Source organism: Papaver somniferum, chromosome 10 (genome assembly GCF_003573695.1).
Source record: "Papaver somniferum cultivar HN1 chromosome 10, ASM357369v1, whole genome shotgun sequence".
In the NCBI taxonomy this organism is placed as follows: domain Eukaryota; kingdom Viridiplantae; phylum Streptophyta; class Magnoliopsida; order Ranunculales; family Papaveraceae; genus Papaver; species Papaver somniferum.
The window spans coordinates 23109110-23133153 of record NC_039367.1 but is presented as its reverse complement, the minus strand read 5'-3'; the positions used below and the strand labels follow the sequence as shown (position 1 = coordinate 23133153).

The window sequence follows — 24044 nt, the reverse complement described above, 5'->3', positions numbered from 1 at the left end:
GGGAGATTGTAAGCAAATTTTATGTAATTTAAAATTGCCCTAATTTTCTGATTTGGGGAAAATGGGTGTAAACCCTAATTTGCTAATTTGGGTATAAAAGGGGATGTGTATGAGATGTTAAAACTTGTTCTTGGACTAGCCAAGTTTCCACCCAATTTGGGTTAGCTTAATTTCAATTGTTACTGTTATTATCTTGCTCCTGTTACATTGCACTGTTAACCATTTGCATATGTTTTTTATTGTGTTGTGTATGATGTTGTAATGTGTAATTGTTTGATGCTTTGTTAGTTTAATGCTCCTGTTCATTTGTAATTGTTCCTGTTTAGTTTTAGGTGTTAGCATGTTCTAATTCACCACTAGGGTGAAGATGAAATCTTAATTCCACTGTGTAGGAGACTACAATTCTGGCCTCTCATCACTTTGCTCTCACATTGTATGTCAAGCATACATTGTAGTTAGGATACCCCTGTGATTGAAAGTGCAGCAGCCCATGTTAATTGCTTATGGTCCAAACCTCAGACTAGTTATGCTTTAATCAGATAGCTAGTACCTTGGGAGGATAATTTGGTTGCAATTGGAATATCCGACTTAGTCTAGGTTAAGAGGTGGAATCTAAACCCTAGTTTGCCATCAACCTTCCCTGTCATCCATAAATCCATTTTCAACTGTTAATCTTGTTTTCTGTCACTCATTTGCTTTACTTGCACTGCTGCATTACTACTTGCATTTCTGTTTCTGCACTGCTGCATTACTACTTGCATTTCTGTTTTTGCATTCTCTTTACTACTTGCTTCTCCTGCTGCCACTTTTGTTGCATTTCTTCTATTGCTGCAACTGCTGCTGCAGCACTTGTGCTGCTCTGCATCTACTGCACTGCTGTGCTTCTTTTGCTGCTGCTGCCCCTTCTTCTCCTGCAGCCAAGCTACTTCTTCTGTTGCTGCTGGCTTTCTGCAGCTGCTGCTTGCTTTGCTCCAAGGCTCACTTCACTCCTGAGCCCAAGTCCACTTCTGTGAAACCAAAGGCTAAAGGCCTAACCAACTCAAGCCCAAAGTTCACTTCCAAAAGCCCAGAACACAATTTGAGCCCAACTGTAAGACCAAAACCAAAGCCCAGTTCATTAAGGCCCAAGTCAAATTCATTGTTAAGGCCCAGCCCAATTCATAAGTGAACAACTGAGCACAAGACTCAGTTCACTGTAAGGCCAGAGCCTAGTGAACTGTTAAGCCCAAGTCATAGTTGAACTGTTGAGCCCAAAGCTCAATCCAGTTTCTAGAACCAAAGCCCATTTGCACTTCAAAGATAACTGAGCCCAAGCTCAGTTCATTTTATCTTTAACAAACCCACTAAGCCCAATTCATTCAAAGGGCATTCAAACCCATTAGTACTCAAAGCCCAATCTAAGCCAAAAGGCTTCTAAGTCCAAAGCAAACTAGAAACCCAATTAGCTAAAACACTTCCGAAACACACCCGATCTCTGTGGATCGACCCGTACTTGCACTAGCTACAACTGACGACCGTGCACTTGCGGTATTACTGTAGGCCCGTTTCCATTACGCTCAATTTTATTCACATCTCCGGGCCCATCAAGTTTTTGGCGCCGTTGCCGGGGATTGGTGCTGTGTTTTATCTGTGTTTTTTAGCTATTTTGCATTTCACTGCATAGCATTTGCATCTGCATCTGCTTCACTTCATTTGCTGTTGGACCTGCTGTTCTGAACCTGTTCTTCCTCTGCTGGGACGCCACTAAGGAAAAGAACCAAAACCCAACTGGGTTTTTGCAACAATATCAGAGCAGCTGGGCTGTGCTAAAAAGGTAAGCCTAAACCCATTTAATTGAGAGAACCCAACCTGTGGGCTTCCAATTTTTTTAATTGTGGGCTTGTAATAATTAACCCAATTTTTTGGGCTTTTTATTTTTCTATTTTGGGTTTGTAATAATTTATTTTTGGGCTTGTTGTTTAATTTGTGGGCTTGTATTTATTTTGTGTGGGCTTGTTTAAATTTTTCCATTGGACTTGTATTTTGGACTCTGGGTTTAAACCCAGCTGATAACCGATTGTGGGCCGCAGCCTTCCTTCCATTTCATTAGAGGCTTGCACAGTGGGCTTGCTCCCATTCAAAAACCAAATTTTATTTTTTTTAATTTTATTTTTCTTAAAAAAAAAAAAAAAAAAAAAATATTTCTACTTTGCTCCCAATTTTAAAACCAAATTTTTACTTGCTCCCATCTTAAACCAAATTTTTATTTTTCTCCCATTTTAAACCAAATTTTCAAATGTATCCCACCAAAACCAAATTTTTCCCAAAAATCCAAACCCATCAAAAACCAAATTTTTTTTAAAACCCATTAAAACCAAATAGTGGGCTTTGTGTCATTTCAAAATGGGCCAACCTCGTGCTCTCCATGAATACATGTATCCATCAATACAAATTCCATTATCATGTATTGTCTTACCTCAAACTAATAACCCTTTTAAAATAAATGCAAGCATGATACAAATACTTCCTATATTTCGAGGGTTCGATTCTGAGAACCCCTATACTCATGTAAGAGAGTTTGAACAAATTTGTCGGACTATGCAACCTGATCATATGTCCGAAGACTCTCTGAAATTGCGTTTGTTTACATTTTCTTTAAAGGAAAGGGCCAAAACATGGTTTTACGGTTTGAGACCACAATCAATCAACACTTGGGACCAACTCACAGATCTATTTTTCAAAAATTCTTTCCACACCATAGGACCATCGCTATTCGTCAAAGTATCAATTGTTTTGTCCAATTGGATGAGGAAACTGTTTTTCACTATTTTGAACGTTTTAATGATTTGTTGAGTGAATGTCCGCACCATGGAATTGAGAAGTGGAGACTTGTCGTCATCCTCTATGAGGGACTAGACTTTAAATCTCGAACCATGGTTGAATCTATGTGTAATGGTGAATTTATTGATAAATCTGTGGATGATGCATGGAATTTTTTAGCCGAGATTGCAGAAAAAACCCATCAATGGGAATCCGTTAGGGAAACAGGAACAACACCACATGATATGAATCATCCCCATGAATTAGAGTTTTATTCTTGTAATAGCTCCGACCTTAGGATTGAAAATTATCCTAGATTGCAAAATGTCTACCATGATGATGATGATGATTATGATGTTATGTTAGAAGAACATGTCTATACTGAAAATGTTATGGAACCTTTGGGTTCAAATACATTAGGCTTCTCTGCCCCGACCTTAATGCATGATATTTCTTCTAGTATTCCATGTGATGTTTCCCCTGATGTGCCGATACACGAGAATAAATCTGTTGATGATGTTGATAATTCTGATTGTAATCTTGCCAATTTGATTGATGATTGTGAGCATGATGTGACATGTGTAGATGAGTTAGAAGATTTTGATTTGATCGATAATGATATGCCTATTCTTCTACCTAAGTCACAATCTGATGGCCTTCCACCCAACCTAGATTTGGTTTGTACCCATATTGTCAAACCAATTTTTCTGAAAATTCCTAATCTAGGATTGGAACTGTGTGCTTCCCAAGTCCTCTTGGACTATTTTGCTTCAAAATATAACACTTTTAAAGAGCCACAGTTGGAATGCATTTCTTTGCCCACCCGAAAACAGTCCATTATGAGTTAGACCTTTTGAATCCTGAACCCCTAAAATTAATAGATTTTGTGCTTAAAAGTAAACCTGTTGAAAAATTTTGGTTTAGGGGTGATTCATTCGGTTTTTCACTCACTCTCCATTTAAGTCCAATTTTAGTGTTTTGAAACTTTCTATGTCTCTACACTTTGTCTTTTGGGTTGATCCTCAACTCTTTAGATTGTTAGTGTATGGTGAATTTTTTTTGTATATAATCCAGTAGATAAAATTTTAAAAAACCTTTTGTTCCTTTTGTATATATTTTGCTAATCCAATATGATCTCGGCTGAAATATGTTGGATTTTTGCCTTGAATAACGGAGTTTTAATTCTGCTTTCGCCGAAATCGGGTATTCTCTCTCCTTTTACTCTACTCAGCATGTCCCTTTCCATATGTTGCATTTTAATCCTTTCCATATTTTGAAACATTGAGGACAATGTTTAGTTTAGGTTTGGGGGTATAGAGTAGATACCATGATAATTTGTCATAATTGAAAACGAACTCCTTCTTCTTTTTGAAAAAATTGAAAAATTCCAAAAAAAATTAAAAAATCAAAAAACAAAAAAATTAAAAAAAAAATGAAAAATCATAAAAATGGAGCTCATTTACCTTGAAATGTTGACTCTTGTGCAAATATGTATTTTTATTAGGAGTCTTAGTCTAGATATTTAGGCACCCTGATTCTAGCACAATTCACATAGTGATAAGAAATTTGCACGCGCACGATCTACCAATACATGTATGGCCTCGATCTTCAAGGTGTTGGATAGGAAGTTACGATTGCCAATCACTTTAGAATACTGAACGAAACTTGACTAGCTTGTTCTTTGGTTGGTTGGGATAGAAGGTGGAGGTTACATTAAGAAAGACAACCATCGAATTTAACTGGGTGCATCAAAAAGGGCTACCTCTTGCAAAGTGTCATGTAATCTTTTGTTTCTTTTGTAATTATATCAAAAGTGTTTCCTTCTTCCAAAAAAAAAAAAAAAAAAAAAAAAAAAAAAAAAAAAAAAACACGATGTATATATTCAGAAAAAAAAAAAAAAAAAAAAAAAAATCAGAAAAATACCAAAAAAACAAGTATTTATCAATTCCATCATCTCTTGTTCCAAAAATAAAAGAGATTTGTCAATGTAAATAAGAGTCATGTAAATAGTCATCTTTTGTTGTTTCTTTGTAATAAGCAAGGAAGGGTGTATGCCATTGATGTACAACGCGAGTAATTGTGAAATACCTCCAACTCATTCACATTCTCGTAAAGTCCGGACAGCTAGCTAGATTTCGACCTCAGTTCTTAGCCTGAGAAACTATCTCTTGGTGATTAGTAGTCATGACTTCAGATCTTTCTTTACACATGTGTAGATACACTTTACACTCTTATCACATGTCTTTTATTTGTTATCAGTGCTAGGATTGTGCCTTCGATAGCTAGATTGACATCTCCATTTTGCTGTGAGCTTAACTGTTTTGCACATGTCACGTTTGATGGAATATGAGCTTATATTTTGTCCTTAGGTTTTGTAGGCACACCTCTGGTAAACCTTCACGAGACTTCAACTCGTCCACTAGGGACACTTAGTGGTTTAAAAGGCTTAGTGCATACGCTAAATGCACTCGAGAGACCAGCGACAGTGGTATAGTTAGGATTTCCTTAGTTTTGTTTTACTTGAGGACAAGTAAAATTCAGGTTTGGGGGTATTTGATGAGTGCCAAATATTGTATATATTTATCCTTTTTTGTTGGCATTTTAACTCATCTTTTGCGCATTAATTCTACATTTTATCCCATATTCTGTATTTTCATTGTTTTCAAGAATAAATATTTTCTTACTTAATTTTTTTTTAGGTAATAAATAAAGTTCGGATGAATCGCGGAAAGAAAAGAGCAGAAAAGTAGTGAAAAGCCGGGAGAAATTACGCAAGGAAGCCGCGAAGAATGGTGCGCACAACCTCATTTTCTACACACAAAAGCGCCTCCGTTCTCAGCCATCAGATCAGTTCTCGGAAGCATCCGACGGTCGCTCCTTCATAGAGCATCAAATCTGATGTCTCTGCCGAGCACCACAGCGCTGAAATTCCAAGCCTTCAGATTAGATGGTAGTTGAATCCAACGGTCGCTCCTATGCCTGTGCATCAACTCCCGATGATTCCGCCTTACACTACAGTACCTAACTCCATCTGGTGCCGTTAACTTCGTTGCACCTCAGAATCCGACGGTCGCTTCACACATCCTTCCATCTATCCGTTCGATTCCACTCAGATCCAATGATCCAACATCTAAGCTTCGCAAATATCGAACTTGAAGTCTCTGCTTCACACCCTAGCACCAAACCCTATACTACCACCCAAACACTCCCTCCTTCCCAAAACATCGAACTCATCTTCTCCACCCGACCATTTCCAGAACCACCATCGCCTGCAACTCCACTGCCACCACCTCCTCTTGTCTCCTCTGCCGCAACCATTCCCTCACCACCACCAGTTCCATCACTGACACCACCATCTCCAACACCCGACAACACCCTAGCCTAGCTATTTTCTTCATCTCACAACCTCTGAAACCCTAGGTTTTGGGGTGAGTAAAATAGCTAGAAATTAGGGGACAATAGGAGCAGGAAGAGCATCAGAGGGACATCAAGAAGCATGGGTCGAGCCAATTTTGGGAGATTGTAAGCAAATTTTATGTAATTTAAAATTGCCCTAATTTTCTGATTTGGGGAAAATGGGTGTAAACCCTAATTTGCTAATTTGGGTATAAAAGGGGATGTGTATGAGATGTTAAAACTTGTTCTTGGACTAGCCAAGTTTCCACCCAATTTGGGTTAGCTTAATTTCAATTGTTACTGTTATATCTTGCTCCTGTTACATTGCACTGTTAACCATTTGCATATGTTTTTTATTGTGTTGTGTATGATGTTGTAATGTGTAATTGTTTGATGCTTTGTTAGTTTAATGCTCCTGTTCATTTGTAATTGTTCCTGTTTAGTTTTAGGTGTTAGCATGTTCTAATTCACCACTAGGGTGAAGATGAAATCTTAATTCCACTGTGTAGGAGACTACAATTCTGGCCTCTCATCACTTTGCTCTCACATTGTATGTCAAGCATACATTGTAGTTAGGATACCCCTGTGATTGAAAGTGCAGCAGCCCATGTTAATTGCTTATGGTCCAAACCTCAGACTAGTTATGCTTTAATCAGATAGCTAGTACCTTGGGAGGATAATTTGGTTGCAATTGGAATATCCGACTTAGTCTAGGTTAAGAGGTGGAATCTAAACCCTAGTTTGCCATCAACCTTCCCTGTCATCCATAAATCCATTTTCAACTGTTAATCTTGTTTTCTGTCACTCATTTGCTTTACTTGCACTGCTGCATTACTACTTGCATTTCTGTTTCTGCACTGCTGCATTACTACTTGCATTTCTGTTTTTGCATTCTCTTTACTACTTGCTTCTCCTGCTGCCACTTTTGTTGCATTTCTTCTATTGCTGCAACTGCTGCTGCAGCACTTGTGCTGCTCTGCATCTACTGCACTGCTGTGCTTCTTTTGCTGCTGCTGCCCCTTCTTCTCCTGCAGCCAAGCTACTTCTTCTGTTGCTGCTGGCTTTCTGCAGCTGCTGCTTGCTTTGCTCCAAGGCTCACTTCACTCCTGAGCCCAAGTCCACTTCTGTGAAACCAAAGGCTAAAGGCCTAACCAACTCAAGCCCAAAGTTCACTTCCAAAAGCCCAGAACACAATTTGAGCCCAACTGTAAGACCAAAACCAAAGCCCAGTTCATTAAGGCCCAAGTCAAATTCATTGTTAAGGCCCAGCCCAATTCATAAGTGAACAACTGAGCACAAGACTCAGTTCACTGGGCCAGAGCCTAGTGAACTGTTAAGCCCAAGTCATAGTTGAACTGTTGAGCCCAAAGCTCAATCCAGTTTCTAGAACCAAAGCCCATTTGCACTTCAAAGATAACTGAGCCCAAGCTCAGTTCATTTTATCTTTAACAAACCCACTAAGCCCAATTCATTCAAAGGGCATTCAAACCCATTAGTACTCAAAGCCCAATCTAAGCCAAAAGGCTTCTAAGTCCAAAGCAAACTAGAAACCCAATTAGCTAAAACACTTCCGAAACACACCCGATCTCTGTGGATCGACCCGTACTTGCACTAGCTACAACTGACGACCGTGCACTTGCGGTATTACTGTAGGCCCGTTTCCATTACGCTCAATTTTATTCACATCTCCGGGCCCATCACCAACTACCACCACCACCTCCGATTACCACCACCACCAACCACCACCACCTCTATATATATATAGCTTAATTTAAAACATTAACAAAGATAATCTCACAAACCCATTATTTGTCATTCGTTTTTGGTTGAATAAATGAGAAGTAATCATCAAAATGAGTTGAAAATGGAAGTTGCAGAGAGGTTTAATGGAGTTTTTTTTTCCAGAGAAAAGTTCGGTTACGTCGCAAAACGTTCGGTTTCGTCGCAAAAAGTTCGGTTATCACGAATTATTTTTTTCTTAACCGAACTCAGAGTTCGGTTGATTCGCAAAAAATACTTTTAATCGAACTCCTTGTATTAGAACAACACAAGTCCATAAGTTCGGTTCCTTCGCAAAATAAGGATATCACCGAACTTTAGTTTACGAAAATAATGAGAAATCCAAAAGTTCGGTTCGTTCGCAAAAATGTTAAGTTTTCTTTGTAACCGAACTCTACCTTTGAAACTTCGTAACCGAACTCTACCTAATTCGCCAAGAAATAAATTTCATAGTAACCGAACGTTTGTCTAATTGCATATATGCATATATAAGCCCAGTTCGGTTGATTCGCAAAATATGTTGAAGTTTGCGAACCAACCGAAATTTTAATACTAGGTTACCTTTAACCTGCAGTTCGTTTGGGAACTTGGTTGCGTTGAAGTTTGAGAACTAACAGAACATACCTCTATAAATCTTATTACTAAAGTTCGGCTACCTGCGTGTTTGAAGAAAGAAACCGAACTCTGTGTTCGGTTATATGTTCTTGACATTTATTAACCGAACTCCGTGTTCGGTTACTTGTTCTTCACACTTGGTAACCGAACTACCTGAATCTAGCAGGAATTTTTTATAAAAGTTTACAGTTTTATGAATATTTGGACCAATTCAACCATCATTATCTAAATTTGAAGCATACTTGGGTACCCAAATACTCTTCCTCCGGTTGTGGTTGGTAAAATCCATCATTTTCATCTTGAGATTGAGTTTGTGGAAGAATACATTCACCATCTAAGAAATAACTCATATATAGATCATTGTGAAGATTAACAAATACTCTAGGAGAGGATGGAGATGAAGAATCAGATGAGCTATCATCACTTGAATACTCAAGCTTAGTGAATTGGAAAAAAATAATTATTTTCCATATTTTTCTTCTTTATCTTCTCTAATTTTACTCTCTCAATAATTCTACTTCTTTAGCTTAATCATTTCACTAATGATTTTACTAATCATTATCCCAAATTAATCAGGAGGATAGTTTAGGTATTAATACAAATATCTAGATAAGGGATGACCTAGATTTACTTCTAAATGTCTTACTAAAAATAGAACCATGTTCCCCCAAAAATATCATGGTCCCCAAAAAATCATTCTAGGTGAAACCCATACCATGGTGAAGTAGATTCTTCGGGATATAATAAGAGTCGCGTCTTTATTAGAGCCAGCACTATGGTGTGTGTTATCTCTTCCCTATCCCTCCCTATCCCTCGAAAGCAAAAAAAAAACAAATGTTACGGTCTCCCATATCCCTACATGAGTAGGGATATAACCCCATTTCCTTACATGGAGGATCATATCTGATCCCACTAGTAGGGAAGGGAAATCACACGGCTACTCAGTAGCTGTTTAGATTTACGCTTTATGGATACTGAGTAGCCGTATTATCGTTGATACGGCTACTCACTAGCCGTAGATTTTTACACGGCTACTGAGTTACTGTTTCAGAGATAATATTTGTTTGACCTTTTTTCGTTTACGCATCTCTCACACCCGATCCTAACCATTCATCATTGATAACGGCTCTATTTTCTCCACCCTCGGATCCCAACGGCCATTTTTTTAAAATACTCTATAAATACCACTCTAGTTCTCTACTCAAACCACGCCAAGTCAATTGATTTCTTAATTTCTCCTTCTTACATCAATTGATTTCTTCTTTCTCTTCTTCTTACTATACGTCTTTGATTTTTATATTTATCTTCTACTACTCAAGTTTTTATATCTTAGTTTCATTTAAAATGGTGAATAATTTTGTCACACGGGAAGAGGTTGATCTTATTAGTGCTTTTATTTATGTGAGTATGGACGAAATTGTGGGTTCGGGGCAAAAAACCGCTATGTTTTGGATACGTATTCATCAAATTTTTGAGGAACGCAATGGCAATCCATATGAAAGAGATTGGGAAGCTTTAAAAACCAAGATGAAGTATATCAAAAAAGATGTCAAAGAATTTGTGTCCATTATTAATGTTCTATATCGGCAAACCAAAAGCGGTGCGAACCACAAAGATTTGGTAAGTTCTATTAATTTGTTAAGTTTTCCATATAGTTGGTGATAATAGTAATAAACCTAATGTTTCTTATATAATTTTTCAGACAAGATATGGTCGCTTGCAATTTCAAGAATAAAGAGGACAACCATTCAAGTATGATGCATGTTATGAATTGTTTAGAGAAAAGGTCCCTGGATACAATTATGAACTGACGGTGAGTCAAAACAGTGAGTTGTTTAATAATCATCATAACTTTGTATCACTCGAAGATGGTACTGAAGTTCTTCCAAATGGAGACACTCGTTAGAAATATAAGGAAAATGCACGTCATATAGGAACAAAGAAAGCCAAAAGGCTAGCCAGAAAAAAGAAGGATCGTGAGCAAGGTATATTTAGAGAAGGTGATGAGGGAACATCTTCGGTTAAGATGAAAGAAGATAGGATCTATAAACGAAGTTCTAGTATTTGGGAGTATCTTAAGGAAAAACGATCAAGGAAGGAAAAAATGAAAATGGAACAAGAATCCCGATACCAAACATTTTGGGAGTATACTCAACAACCGAGTTATCAAATGGAAGATCAACTCAATTTGCAAAAGCTTCAACAACAGACTAATCAAATGCATCAACAACAAATGCATTTAGATCAAGACAATGAAATAATATCTATGGACCTTAGTCGGTTAGCTCCCAACGAAAAAAAAAATTATCGACGCAAGCAAAAGGAGATTTTGAAGGGGATGAATACAATCGGCGTTGAAGATTCATAAGATGAAGATGTAATCCATCTCTAATTGTTTTATATTCTATTGAGTTTAGTTTTTTAATTTATAGTCCATATTTAAAATAAAAGTGTTGTCCTAAATTTCTAGTTAGTATTGTTGTTAACTTAATTTATAGTCCATGTTTAAAATAAAAGTGTTGTCTAAATTAATTTAAATTGTTGTTTGAGTTAATTTAATGTTTCAATGTGTTATGACCCAACGATTTTCATATTCAAATTAATAACTTTAAAAAGAAATTACAACAGATCATTCGATTAAAAGCGTGCATCGCTCTGTCCTCGTTTCTTAACGTGGTGCACGATAGGTCTGAATACATTACATGTTATTATTATTTTTGGTGTGAGATTCAACGATCAAAGCCACTTCGATATGATAAAACTGTTCTCCTCTCCAGGCTTTATATGCACCTTGTGCAGCGAATGTGTCCCTTCGGTACCTATCGAGTAAATCACTGTACTCGATACATAATTTCCTAACATGATTAACCCTTGAACAAATGTGGGATGGTTCATAATTAAAGCGTGGTTTCTTACCCGTCGGTTTAACGTAAGGACCCCAACCAACTTGAATCCAAAATATAGTATGATCTTAGGATCTTCGGGAAAATCATCCTTGAGAAGGTAAAAGTTTCTAATCCATTCGGTCTCTTCTTCAACATCCTTTAACCTTTCCCCCAGTTGGAATTGTTCTTGATCTCGTTCTTTTGCCTTGAGTTTTTCTTCGTATTCCTTGAGTTTGTCTTCGTATTCTGTCACACCCCCTGATGAATATTTGGTCTCTTTTGTGGATTTTCCTTTGCTTAAAACTTCATCCATCATATTAGTTAATTTGTTAGGTGATGAAGACGTTGTTGCGTTCGTAGTAACTTGATGACCTCTTTTGCATATCTCCTTTTCCATTGCAGCAATTGATTGAGTGGTTCGCTTACATCTTCTAATTATGTCTTCGACTGAGTTGGTAGTTGCTGATTGATTTTCCATTGAATATATGTTTAGCTTTGATTTTCAGCTCAAAGATTAATACTTCAAATAAGAATGGGTAGATTGATGTTCCAAAGAAGAATGGGTTATCTTTCTTAGAACTCGTTCCCAACGGCCATATTTCTTAGAATTCGTGCCCAACGACTCTATTTCTAACTACTCGTGCCCAACGGCTATATTTCTTAGAACTCGTTCCCAACAGCTTTATTTCTTAGAACTCGTTCCCAACGGCTCTATTTTTTTATATATATATAGAACATTTTTTTCAAACCAACAACAATCTCAATTCATTCTTAGATATAAACAACCTCAATTATGTATTCTAACATTTCGAGCAGAAATAGAAAACAAATAGTATGTGTGGAAGCAAAAGAGGTGTGTCCATATTGTTTCATGGATACACATAGTCTGCTTCAATTCCCATGGCTATATGCAAAATGTCCACAACAAGGTTGCACCAGCACTAGGAAGGTAAAAGAGTCGATACCAGAGAAGATAAGTTGTTTGGAATGTGAGTATGATAAATGTCCGGGAGAAGCACAATGTTTGGAGGATGCAATGAAAGATGCAATCAAACAAGAAAAAATTGACGAACTCTGCAAGAACTTCAAACTAAAAGGAAAGGTGGAGTTTGAATGCACCAAGGAGATTCTGTGTGAAACTGAGGGTTGTTATTTCTTTATAGAAATGAACCAGTCAAGTGCCAGAAAAACATATGGAAAACGTTACTGGAGATGCCTTGAGTGTGGAATGGTGGCATGGGCTGAATAAGTGTTGTTTTAGTTTAATCGAATATCAATTGATGTGATGTGATTTTTTATAATTAGTATGTGTGAGAGTTTAAATGTGATGAACATGATGTAATATTCGTCTACACTAAATAATAATAGCTATTTTCATATTCATATGATTAATGATTACATTAAGCATGTGCAACCAGCATTTAAACCAATAGGCGACCCTATTGGACGAGTTATGTCTCGTGAGGGTTTACAGAGAGATATACCCACAAAACCTATCTTCATTTAAATTCTTTACTTTTCATCTGATGATTCAGATGATAAATCTTCAAAGGGGGGAGGGTTATACTCTGAGAAACTGTTTTTCAAAATCACGTAGCAGTTAAAAAATCTAAAAGGTTTCCCCATCTTTTTTCGATAACTATCCAAATCATATTGCTCCAACAACAAAAGAAAACAATGTCAATTTACAATTAAATTATTCAACAATTCAGTACACATACTCAAAAAATTGTTTGATAGGTAACCGGTAAGTTTCTTACGATTTCCGAAGGTACCGGAACGCTCCATAAATATAACGATCTCTGTGTCGATACATATACTTTCACGTCTGAAGTTATAATGTTTAACCTTTTTTTCAGATACATAACCGTTTGTTGATTCGGATTCTCGTTATGTATAGTCAACCTTTGTCGCAACTGCTCCAAAAGGTTTGTGTTATTTAGTTGTTCATCTTCTTCTTCATTCTCTAGATGAACTTCAACCCATAAACTAACTATCAATTCGTCTTCATCTGGAATATAACCTACCATAATTAAGAAAGAAAAGTGTTGTGGATAACAACTTGGACAAAACTAGGTGTTTATTTTTGAATATGGAGAACAAAGTTGGTCGAAATAATGCGTTCATTGGTAAAGAGATTGTGAATCCTTTATAGATGGTCAGTATACATATACATACACTGTAGAATAAGAATAAGTATAGTGATCCTGATACTGTACAAAGAGATTTCACGTATATGTGTACATATCCACATACTATTTAAATGATTTCACGGCTTATCGTAATTGTAAACCATATGCCATCAAATATAAACGTCATCATTTGCATACATATTTGAAATCCAAAAATAATTTAAAATCAGTTAGTACATATGCGTGTAACATTCGAAATCTTAAAACACAACAATGAAATATATCCTATGCCTCAACATCATCATCATCATCATACATACCCGCATCATCATACGAAGCATCATCGTCATCGTCAGAATCCTCATCATCGTCAGAATCCTCCTAATCGCCAGAATCCTCATCATCTCCATCATGTTGGTATTCGTCTCGCACATGTCCGTCTGCATGAACATGTTCAACTACATGTTCAAAGTCATCTGGGATTTGATTATTGTAATCTCCATAATAATCAAATGTGATAGGGTATAGAATACACCTTATTTACTATATATTGGTTATGCTTTCTTTGTTACTTTTCGTGTGAATTATGTATATTACGTGTGTTTTTGAGTTATTAGGTACTCTGGAGTCATACGGAGGAAAGAAGAAGAAATCACCAAATTTGGGCACAAAAGGGCAAAAAAGGTCATTCCATGGACGAACAATATTGGGAGCCCAGCTAAGGATAAGGGGGAACCCTCAGAAGTGCTAAAGGCACCCAGCAAAAGACTATGAGACATCCAATCTAGGGTGGAAACTACTGAGTGGGGTGTCATAATCCTGTCCTACCCCAAAGATTAACCTAACCCTATAATCGAGAGACTCTTCTCTCATTGATCTATTTACTCATTCACCTGAAATTAAGAAATAAAAGCAGCAGAGCTGTTGTTGGTTCCGAGAGATCGAGAAGAACTCTAACCAAGAAGGCGATGAAGAATTGATACGAATCGGGTGTGTTTTCAATGGTTGCTGCTGTTGAAACCAAGAGAAGAAATCATATCGAAACGGAATAAGGGCCTGGTGATGTTCATGGGTTTCTGGAATTGGAAACAAATAAAGAAGAAAGTAAAATCGATGTTGTTGAGATCTAGAAATTCAGAGAAATTGAGAGAAGAAAAGGGGACTAGAAGATTGAATCCGAGAAGGAACTAAGGCTGCTGTAAAAATGAGATTTGTTGTTGAAGCTCAATGAGATGGGATCTATGAATCGAGAAGAAGAAGCTGAAATTGCTGTGACGGGTTAGTGGCTGAGAGCAAGATTCAGTTGATGTTGATGAAATACTGGGTTCTGGTGAGGAGCTGATGATGAAATTGAATATGAACAGAATTGAGATGGGTTTTGTGCTGCTACTGAGATGAGGAAACAAGCAGGGATTTGACGCAGTTGTTGATACTGGAATGAAGATTGAGAAGAATTCATGAAACTTGATGGATCTGGAAGATGGGTTTGTGGTAGTCTGAGGTGTTGATGCTTCTGGAAATCGATTGAGCTGGTGGATATGAGATACGGTGGTGGTCTCTGAGCTGAATTGAAGTCATGTTCAACAAAGACATGGGTTTTGCTGAGTGTTGAGATGGGTTTGAATATGTGATAAAATGGGTCATGTGGTTGCTGTTAAGAAGAGATAAAGAAGAATTGGGGTTTGATGGATGGTCCTGCTGCTGCAGCTGTGACAAATGATGGTGCTGAAATGAATCAGGATGAAGAGAACGGAAGTGGGTTTGTCATGGTGTTGCTGTTACAGGGAATGATGGAATGCAGCTTAAAATTAACTAGATGAATGATAGGATTCTCACAGAATGAAGACCGGGAGTAATGGCTTGAACTTGGCCTGGGAATACACCTGAAACAGAGGAAACTCTGTCTAAATCTTCCCTATGATGAGTCAACTCAGTGGCCGATCCAGCTCACTTGTCTCAGACCAGTCAGCCGGGTTAGAAGCTGACTCGATAACTGACTCGGCTGACATCCCTTCCTTTGACCCGATTGACTGATGATGACCGTTAGTTTGACTGTTAACTTAAACGGCACCGTGACTGAATATTCTGTTGACGGAAAAAAATATTCAGTGATCGGACAGTGGTTAATCCGGTGATTCCAAGAACTTTTTCCGGCGTCCCAAAAGTAGCAGAATTTGTGAAGAATTTTCTAGACTCATTTATGGGTTTGAAGAATTGGGCTTGGATATGGAAAGAGAAGATGGAAGATTTGAGAAAGATTTGGATTTGGAAGTTGAGCTACAAAGGGAAAGGGATTCTATTCCTAAGAAGAGTTGAAGCAAATTGAAGCCTATAAATAGAGAAGTTCTCTATACACTTTTACACACCTTTTACACACACAACACTTCTCTTTTCTTTATTCTTTGTGTGAACTCCTTAGCATGAGTAGCTAATTTTATTGATTGATGATGAATTCCTAGTTCTTAACATGTTTTGAGTTTTGTTTTTAAATCTACTTTGAAGTTTTCACATGATTATCGTTTGTTTTTACTAATAGGAATGTTTATACATTCATGGTTGATTGATAGGTCATTTAGGATGCATACTAAATTGATTTGTTAATTGATCTAAAGCTAGTGAAATTTAGGGGATAAGTAATCGTTTTTTGACTCTTACACAAGTAGCAAACACGAGACCTTGCGGAGGGATTCCGTGGAGCAATTGTGTGTGAAAACAACGTTAGCAAGTAGACCTTGAGCTAAGAGTCTAACTACTAATATAAACCTAATAAATTCATAAATCTTAATGCGTTTAACTAAATTACATATTGAGTGAGATACTACTAGGTGGTTTGGTGAATAGAATCTGGTAGCCGAGAACTTCCGTATCCGGTGATACTAGGGATTTAGGGGTTTAGCCTTGAGCTAGCTGCTTTACCTACGGTTGGCGATAATCTGTGACTAATAAAAAGTGGAAAAGAACATAACTTGAATCATTGTTTTGCAACGAAGAATGATTCCTTGATCTAATCTCTCTTGTTGGTTTCAACATACGTTTTTAATTTCTTTGTTTATTTTCTTTTACTTGTTAAAACCAATCCCCCTTTTGTGACAACTAAACAATTAAAACCTCTTACTCCTCGTGAGAACGAACTTGACTACACTATATTACTTGTTAATTAGGTGGAAAAATATTAATTAATTTGTTGTTGTTACGACACGCATAAAATTTTGGAGCCGCAGCCGCGGAGCAGCTTTAGTTGTTTTTATTTTCGTTTTATTTTTGTTTCTAACTTTGTTTTCTAGAATTTTTATTTCAGGTACCAGTTTTCCATGTACGATGGACAAGAGCAAGGATATTACAACAATCAATACGGTTTTCACCCTCAGCATTATGACAACTTCCAACCATCCTTAGGATACAGACTTTATGGATATTCCCATACATATCGACAACCTTATGACGGGTATGTAAGTGAACAATCACTAGGAGGGGAGGATAGTAATGCTTCTAAATCTATGCGTGATCTCCTCGGTGTAAGGAAACCTAGTTTGAGGGAACTTGAGAGAATGTTCTATCAATTGATCGATGAAGGCCTAGCATCGGATGAAGAAATTCTTGAAGCTAAAAGAGCTTTAAGAATGGAGCGTGAAAAACGTTATTATATGGGTTACTATGATGAATTTGAACCTTATGAAAACTAATGTAATAAGGATCAAGTTATTCCAACTCCGGATCATAATAACGATCCTTCACATATTCAAAAAGAGGAGATTGGGTGTGACTTGCCTATTGTTATAAATGGTGTAACACCCTCAAAAGAAGATCTTTCAATTTATACCGAAAAAGATTTTATGAGAGAGTAATGGCCCGAATCTGACGACGAGGATGTTGAAGAGGTGATGCTTGAGAATGAAACCGAATTGAATGTTATTGTGGAAGACCCAATTGAACTTGCCAATGATTTTAATGATGCCAAGACTTTGGTTAAGGTAAAAAACGACGAAGAATGGTTGCAAGGTTTGATAGAGGACCACGATATACAAGAGGTAAGTAATTCACTTGAATTTTTTAAGGATGAAGAGGATTCCGTAATACAAGAAATTGTGCAAGGTTTTTCAAACCCTTTGCATATTGATTCTTCTCTTTTACCTCTTATTGGTTTGAATGTATGTGCTTCGAAAGTATTTTTGGATGATTTTGTTTCTAGATATCCACCATTGGAAACACTTGATGCTAACACTATGCAGGTTTGCCAAGAGAAATACATGGAAGTTCCCAAATTCTATGTTCTTTATACACTTCTGAGTGTGGACAAGAATAAGTGTGGGGGAAATTTCTACCGGGCGATAATTTCACTATTTTTTTTTTGTGCTAATGTTTGTATGAAGCTAGTGTTTGCAAAACAGGTAGTATGGGTGGATCCCCAAATTTTCCGACTGTTAGTATATGGGGAGTGAATCTTACAAGAAGCCAAGTCGGGCTGTCGACTTTAAAACAAGCGCTTAATGGGAGGCAACCCATAGGTTTTGTATTTATTATCCTTTTACTTTTTATTTTCTTTTTGTTTTGTTTATTTATTTTTCTTGTTCCATATCATACTAGGATTTCCCACCTTGACTTTACTTGGACGACTCAATTACATTGAGGACAATGTAAGGTTTAAGTGTGGGGAGTGGTTAAGCATATTAAAAAAAATATTGCATAAAACCTCCAACTTTTAGAGATTTTAGAGTCACTAGCATACTTCTAGGTATGTTTACATAGAGAATTCTAACCGAAATAATTGAACCTGTAAGTGTTAGGGAACTACGATCGGATTTCTTACTTGTTAGAGTGTTAAATAATGGATTTAATCATGCCGGTGATGCAGAATAGGAGCAGGGAGACATGCATTATTAGAGTTGCTGATCAATCATTAGTGTAGACTACCCTATTTATATCATGCGAGGCACCGACCAGATTTCTTTATAAATAACTAAGGAGCTTTCTTTTGAGTGTGTGTCACCGTTAATTCCGGGTAGAATGGTGAGCTACCCAACCTCCCACCAATAGAAGCACTACTCTTTGATATTTTGAGTGCTAATTTTGTCAATCATGAAGGTGACGTCTATAGATCAAAGCCTCCTTCTTGTAGTTCGATTTGCAGTTAGCACCATTCTCTCTCTCGACAACAACGGGTCCATAGAAACACCATCATCATCAACAAGGGAGCGACATCAAAATCTACAAGGAAAGTTGAAAACGTTCAAGGTTTACAAGCAACAGAACAAGAAAAGAGTAAATTTCATATCCAAGTAAAGCAACATATAATGAGCGGATTTTTATATATACATGTTGAAGACTTACATATAAGGAGCGTAATTTTATATCCAAGTTGAAGACTTATTTACAAGAGAAAAGAAAAGAAAAAGGTGAGAATTATTGAAGTTTATGATTTCGAGACGATACAAGTTGTGAAGAATCAAGCGGTAAAGTATTTTTCCCACGGCTATGATTTGTTTTTATTTTCACTTTGTTTTTTATTTTATTTCTCTTGTCTCTAAAAAAAAATGAAAAAAAAAATGAAAAAAAAAATGATGGCAAGAGAAATTTTTGTTTTTATCTTTTATTTAATAAGCCGTGGGGAAGAAAAATCTATAAGGAAGTTTCAAGCGACAAGGATTTAAGGTAGAGAGTTACAAATTGTCAAGGAATTACGAAGTTCAAGTGTTTATCATCATAGTTGAAGCCGAATACAAAGACCAAGAAGATGAAGACGAGGAGCAGAATACGTTTATATTGGATGCCGTGAGAGTGGTGTTATCATCATTGCAATAGGATGTGAAGGTGAGTAAGTAATCTCATTCTCGATAATAGTGGTTGATTTCCTTTCTTAGAGATCATCAGAAAAATGGATTTTCAAAATGTTAAAAGATGTGGGTTTTTAAAATATTTCGGAAATTGTCCTTCCCACCATTCAACGTGTTGTAGGATTTCTCTCTTCATTCCTACCTGCACAAATGTGAGAACCATAAAAGTATGTCTTTTGAGTGCAATTTCATAAAACCCTTTTTGGTGAGGCAGAAGTCGAGGCGAAATGCTTATTGATCGCTCTCAAACATGCGTTCTCTCATTATGGTGTGGTTATTTCTCACTCAACATTTAAGAATGAGAACATGTTCTTTGGTATTTCTAACTTCTTATTACTAGCATGCATAAACTTTATGTCCTCATAACTCTTTGGATGCTTGCGGCGGTGGAAAGCTTTGAAATTGTATGTTTTAGTTTAATTTGCTCGAGGACTAGCAAAGTCTAAGTGTGCGGATATTTGATAGGGTATAGAATACACCTTATTTACTATATATTGGTTATGCTTTCTTTGTTACTTTTCGTGTGAATTATGTATATTACGTGTGTTTTTGAGTTATTAGGTACTCTGGAGTCATACGGAGGAAAGAAGAAGAAATCACCAAATTTGGGCACAAAAGGGCAAAAAAGGTCATTCCATGGACGAACAATATTGGGAGCCCAGCTAAGGATAAGGGGGAACCCTCAGAAGTGCTAAAGGCACCCAGCAAAAGACTATGAGACATCCAATCTAGGGTGGAAACTACTGAGTGGGGTGTCATAATCCTGTCCTACCCCAAAGATTAACCTAACCCTATAATCGAGAGACTCTTCTCTCATTGATCTATTTACTCATTCACCTGAAATTAAGAAATAAAAGCAGCAGAGCTGTTGTTGGTTCCGAGAGATCGAGAAGAACTCTAACCAAGAAGGCGATGAAGAATTGATACGAATCGGGTGTGTTTTAAATGGCTGCTGCTGTTGAAACGAAGAGAAGAAATCAGATCGAAACGGAATAAGGGCCTGGTGATGTTCATGGGTTTCTGTAATTGGAAACAAATAGAGAAGAAAGTAAAATCGATGTTGTTGAGATCGAGAAATTCATATAAATTGGGAGAAGAAAAGGGGACTAGAAGATTGAATCCGAGAAGTAATTAAGGCTGCTGTAAAACTGAGATTTGTTGTTGAAGCTCAATGAGATGGGATCTGTGAATCGAGAAGAAGAAGCTGAAATTGATGTGATGGGTTAGTGGCTGAGAGCAAGATTCAGTTGATGTTGATGAAATACTGGGTTCTGGTGAGGAGCTGATGATGAAATTGAATATGAACAGAATTGAGATGGGTTTTGTGTTGCTACTGAGATGAGGAAACAAGCAGGGATTTGACGCAGTTGTTGATACTGGAATGAAGATTGAGAAGAATTCATGAAACTTGATGGATTTGGAAGATGGGTTTGCGGTAGTATGAGGTGTTGATGCTTCTAGCAATCGATTGAGCTGGTGGATTTGAGATATGGTGGTGGTTTCTGAGCTGAATTGGAGTCGTGTTCAACAAAGACATGGGTTTTGCTGAGTGTTGAGATGGGTTTGAATATGTGATAAAATGGGTCCCGTGGTTGCTGTTAAGAAGAGATGAAGAAGAATTGGGGTTTGATGGATGGTCCTGCTGCTGCAGCTGTGACAAATGATGGTGCTGAAATGAATCAGGATGAAGAGAACGGAATTGGGTTTGTCATGGTGTTGCTGTTACAAGGAATGATGGAATGCAGCTTGAAATTAACTAGATGAATGATAGGATTGTCACAGGATGAAGACCAGAAGTAATGGCCTGAACTTGGCCTGGGAATACACCTGAAACAGGGGAAAATCTGTCTAAATCTTCCCTTTGATGGGTCAACTCAATGACCGATCCAGCTCACTTGTCTCAGACCATTCAGCCGAGTTAGAAGCTGACTCGATAACTGACTCGACTGACATCCCTTCCTTTGACCCGATTGACTGACGATGACCGTTAGTTTGACTGTTAACTTAAACGACACCGTGACGGAATATTCTATCGATGGAAAAGAATATTCAGTGATCGGACAGTGGTTAATCCGGTGATCCCCGAGAACTTTTTTCGGCGACCCAAAAGTAGTAGAATTTGTGAAGAATTTTCTAGACTCATCTATGGGTTTGAAGAATTGGGCTTGGATATGGAAAGAGAAGATGGAAGATTTGAGAAAGATTTGGATTTGGAAGTTGAGCTACAAAGGGAAAGGATTATATTCCTAAGAAGAGTTGAAACAAATTGAAGCCTATAAATAGAGAAGTTCTCTATACACTTTTACACATCTTTTACACACAACACTTCTCTTTTCTTTATTCTTTGTGTGAACTCCTTAGCATGAGTAGCTAATTTTATTGATTGAGGATGAATTCCTAGTTCTTAACATGTTTTGAGTTTTGTTTTTAAATCTACTTTGAAGTTTTTCACATGATTATCGTTTGTTTTTACTAATAGGAATGCTTATACATTCATGGTTGATTGATAGGTCATTTAGGATGCATACTAAATTGATTTGTTAATTGATCTAAATCTAGTGAAATTTAGGGGATAAGTAATCGTTTCTTGACTCTTTACACAAGTAGCAAACACGAGACCTTGTGGAGGGATTCGGTGGAGCAATTGTGTGTGAAAACAACGTTAGCAAGTAGACCTTGAGCTAAGAGTCTAACTACTAATATAAACCTAATAAATTCTTAAATCTTAATGTGTTTAAATAAATTACATCTTGAGTGAGCTACTACTAGGTGGTTTGGTGAATAGAATCCGGTAGTCGAGAACTTGTGTATCCGGTGATACTAGGGATTTAGGGGTTTAGCACTGAGTTAGCTGCTTTACCTATGGTTGGTGATATCCTGTGACTAATAAAAAGTGGAAAAGAACCTAAATTGAATCATTGTTTTGCAACGAAGAAGGATTCCTTGATCTAATCTCTCTTATTGGTTTCAACATACACTTTTAATTTCTTTGTTTATTTTCTTTTGCTTTTTAAAACCAATCCCCCTTTTTTGGGACAACTAAACAACTAAAACCTCTTGCTCCTCATGGGAACGAACTTGACTACACTATAATTCTTGTTAATTAGGTTGAAAAATATTAATTAATTTGTTGTGGTTACGACATGCATCAAAATGCTCCATCCTCGTTTTGGCCAGGAAAAACTTCTTCTTCCAAGTTTGTATCATCATAATCTTCTTCTGATGATGGAAGTACCACGTATTTCATATATGAACCCTCCAAACTAGACAAGTCCCCTACCGCGGATCATCTACCAGGAAGCGCGACAATGTGCTTGTCAATATCATTTCTTAGTTGTAGGTGCAGTTCTAGGTTTTTCAAAGATGACATAAATACACGACCATTAACGGTAGGTTCCAGAATCGGAACAGGAACAACTCTGATCCATTCTGTATCCCGACATTCATGCTCGATAATCATGTTGTATAAAATAAGACAACATTTCATAATTATATTCAAGTCAGATTGGTGCCAATACTTACAGGGAGATCCGACAATTATGAATTTACCCTGAAGCACTCCAAAAGCACGCTCCACATCCTTTCTTTTAGCCATTTGATACTTGTTGAACCTCACATAGTCGGGAATGTCCAATGTCTGAGAAAAAGCTTGTACAATTGTAGTCAACTTTGGATAGATACCATCACATAAGAAATAACCCATATTGTACTGGTTACCATTGGTGACATAATTGCATGGAGGTGCTACACCCTTTAGCATGTTATCAAAAAGGGGTGAGTGTGCCAACACATTCAAATCGTTGTTTGATCCAGGCATTCCCAAAAAAGCATGCCAAAACCACAAATCTTATGATGTCACCGCCTTTAATACCAAACTACTCTCTTGATCTTTACCCCGGTAAGTTCCTTGCCAAGATACCAGAAAAATCTTCCATGGCCATTGCATATAATCTACACTACCAAGCATTCCAGGAAAACCTCGGTCCGCATTCTTAGTTAGCAACCTCTGAACATCTCCAGGAGTGGGTTCACGCAAATATCTTTCTCCAAAAGTCATGCAAATGGTGTGGAAAAATATTTTTAGATACTTGTATATTGTAGTTGCACCCATACGAGTGTAATCATCAGCACTATCAGCTGCCGTACTTTTGCATAAACATTTCATCACGGTAACTAATTTCATATGCGGAGAATGCCCCATAGTACCGGTTGCATCCGGACGTTGATGCCATTCCGGATCCACTTCAAGCAATTTTCCTAACAATTTATCGAATAAGTCTTCCCTCATGGCTAGACGTTGTTTGAATTACCTTGAGGTATAACCGGTTCCAGGCGTAAAATAATCATTCATCATTTTGGCATCATGCCACACTCGATCACGCGTTATTATACTACATGTCTGCATCTCCCTTGGTGTAGGTTGCCTAATAATATGCAATCGTTCATCCAAACATAGTTGTGTAAACATTAGCAAAGCTTTCTCTTCTTCATCATTATCACTAGAGGTATCCAAATAGATTCCATGTTTAGCTCTCACATAAGAACGTATTAGACTCATTATGCACCTTAGAAAACAAAAACACAGTATCAATTTGTGTATATTATAC

General features: G+C 37.2%; 1 protein-coding gene across 1 annotated transcript; it reads right to left on the bottom strand.

The window, feature by feature from the left end:
* Positions 1-22723: 22723 nt before the first annotated feature.
* On the bottom strand, positions 22724-23725 carry LOC113315402. Its single transcript, XM_026563683.1, has 2 exons — positions 23309-23725; positions 22724-23188 (listed from the first exon to the last, which is right to left on the bottom strand). Exons 1-2 carry the CDS (start codon positions 23723-23725, stop codon positions 22724-22726), a joined length of 882 nt encoding a protein of 293 aa, XP_026419468.1.
* Positions 23726-24044: the final 319 nt, after the last annotated feature.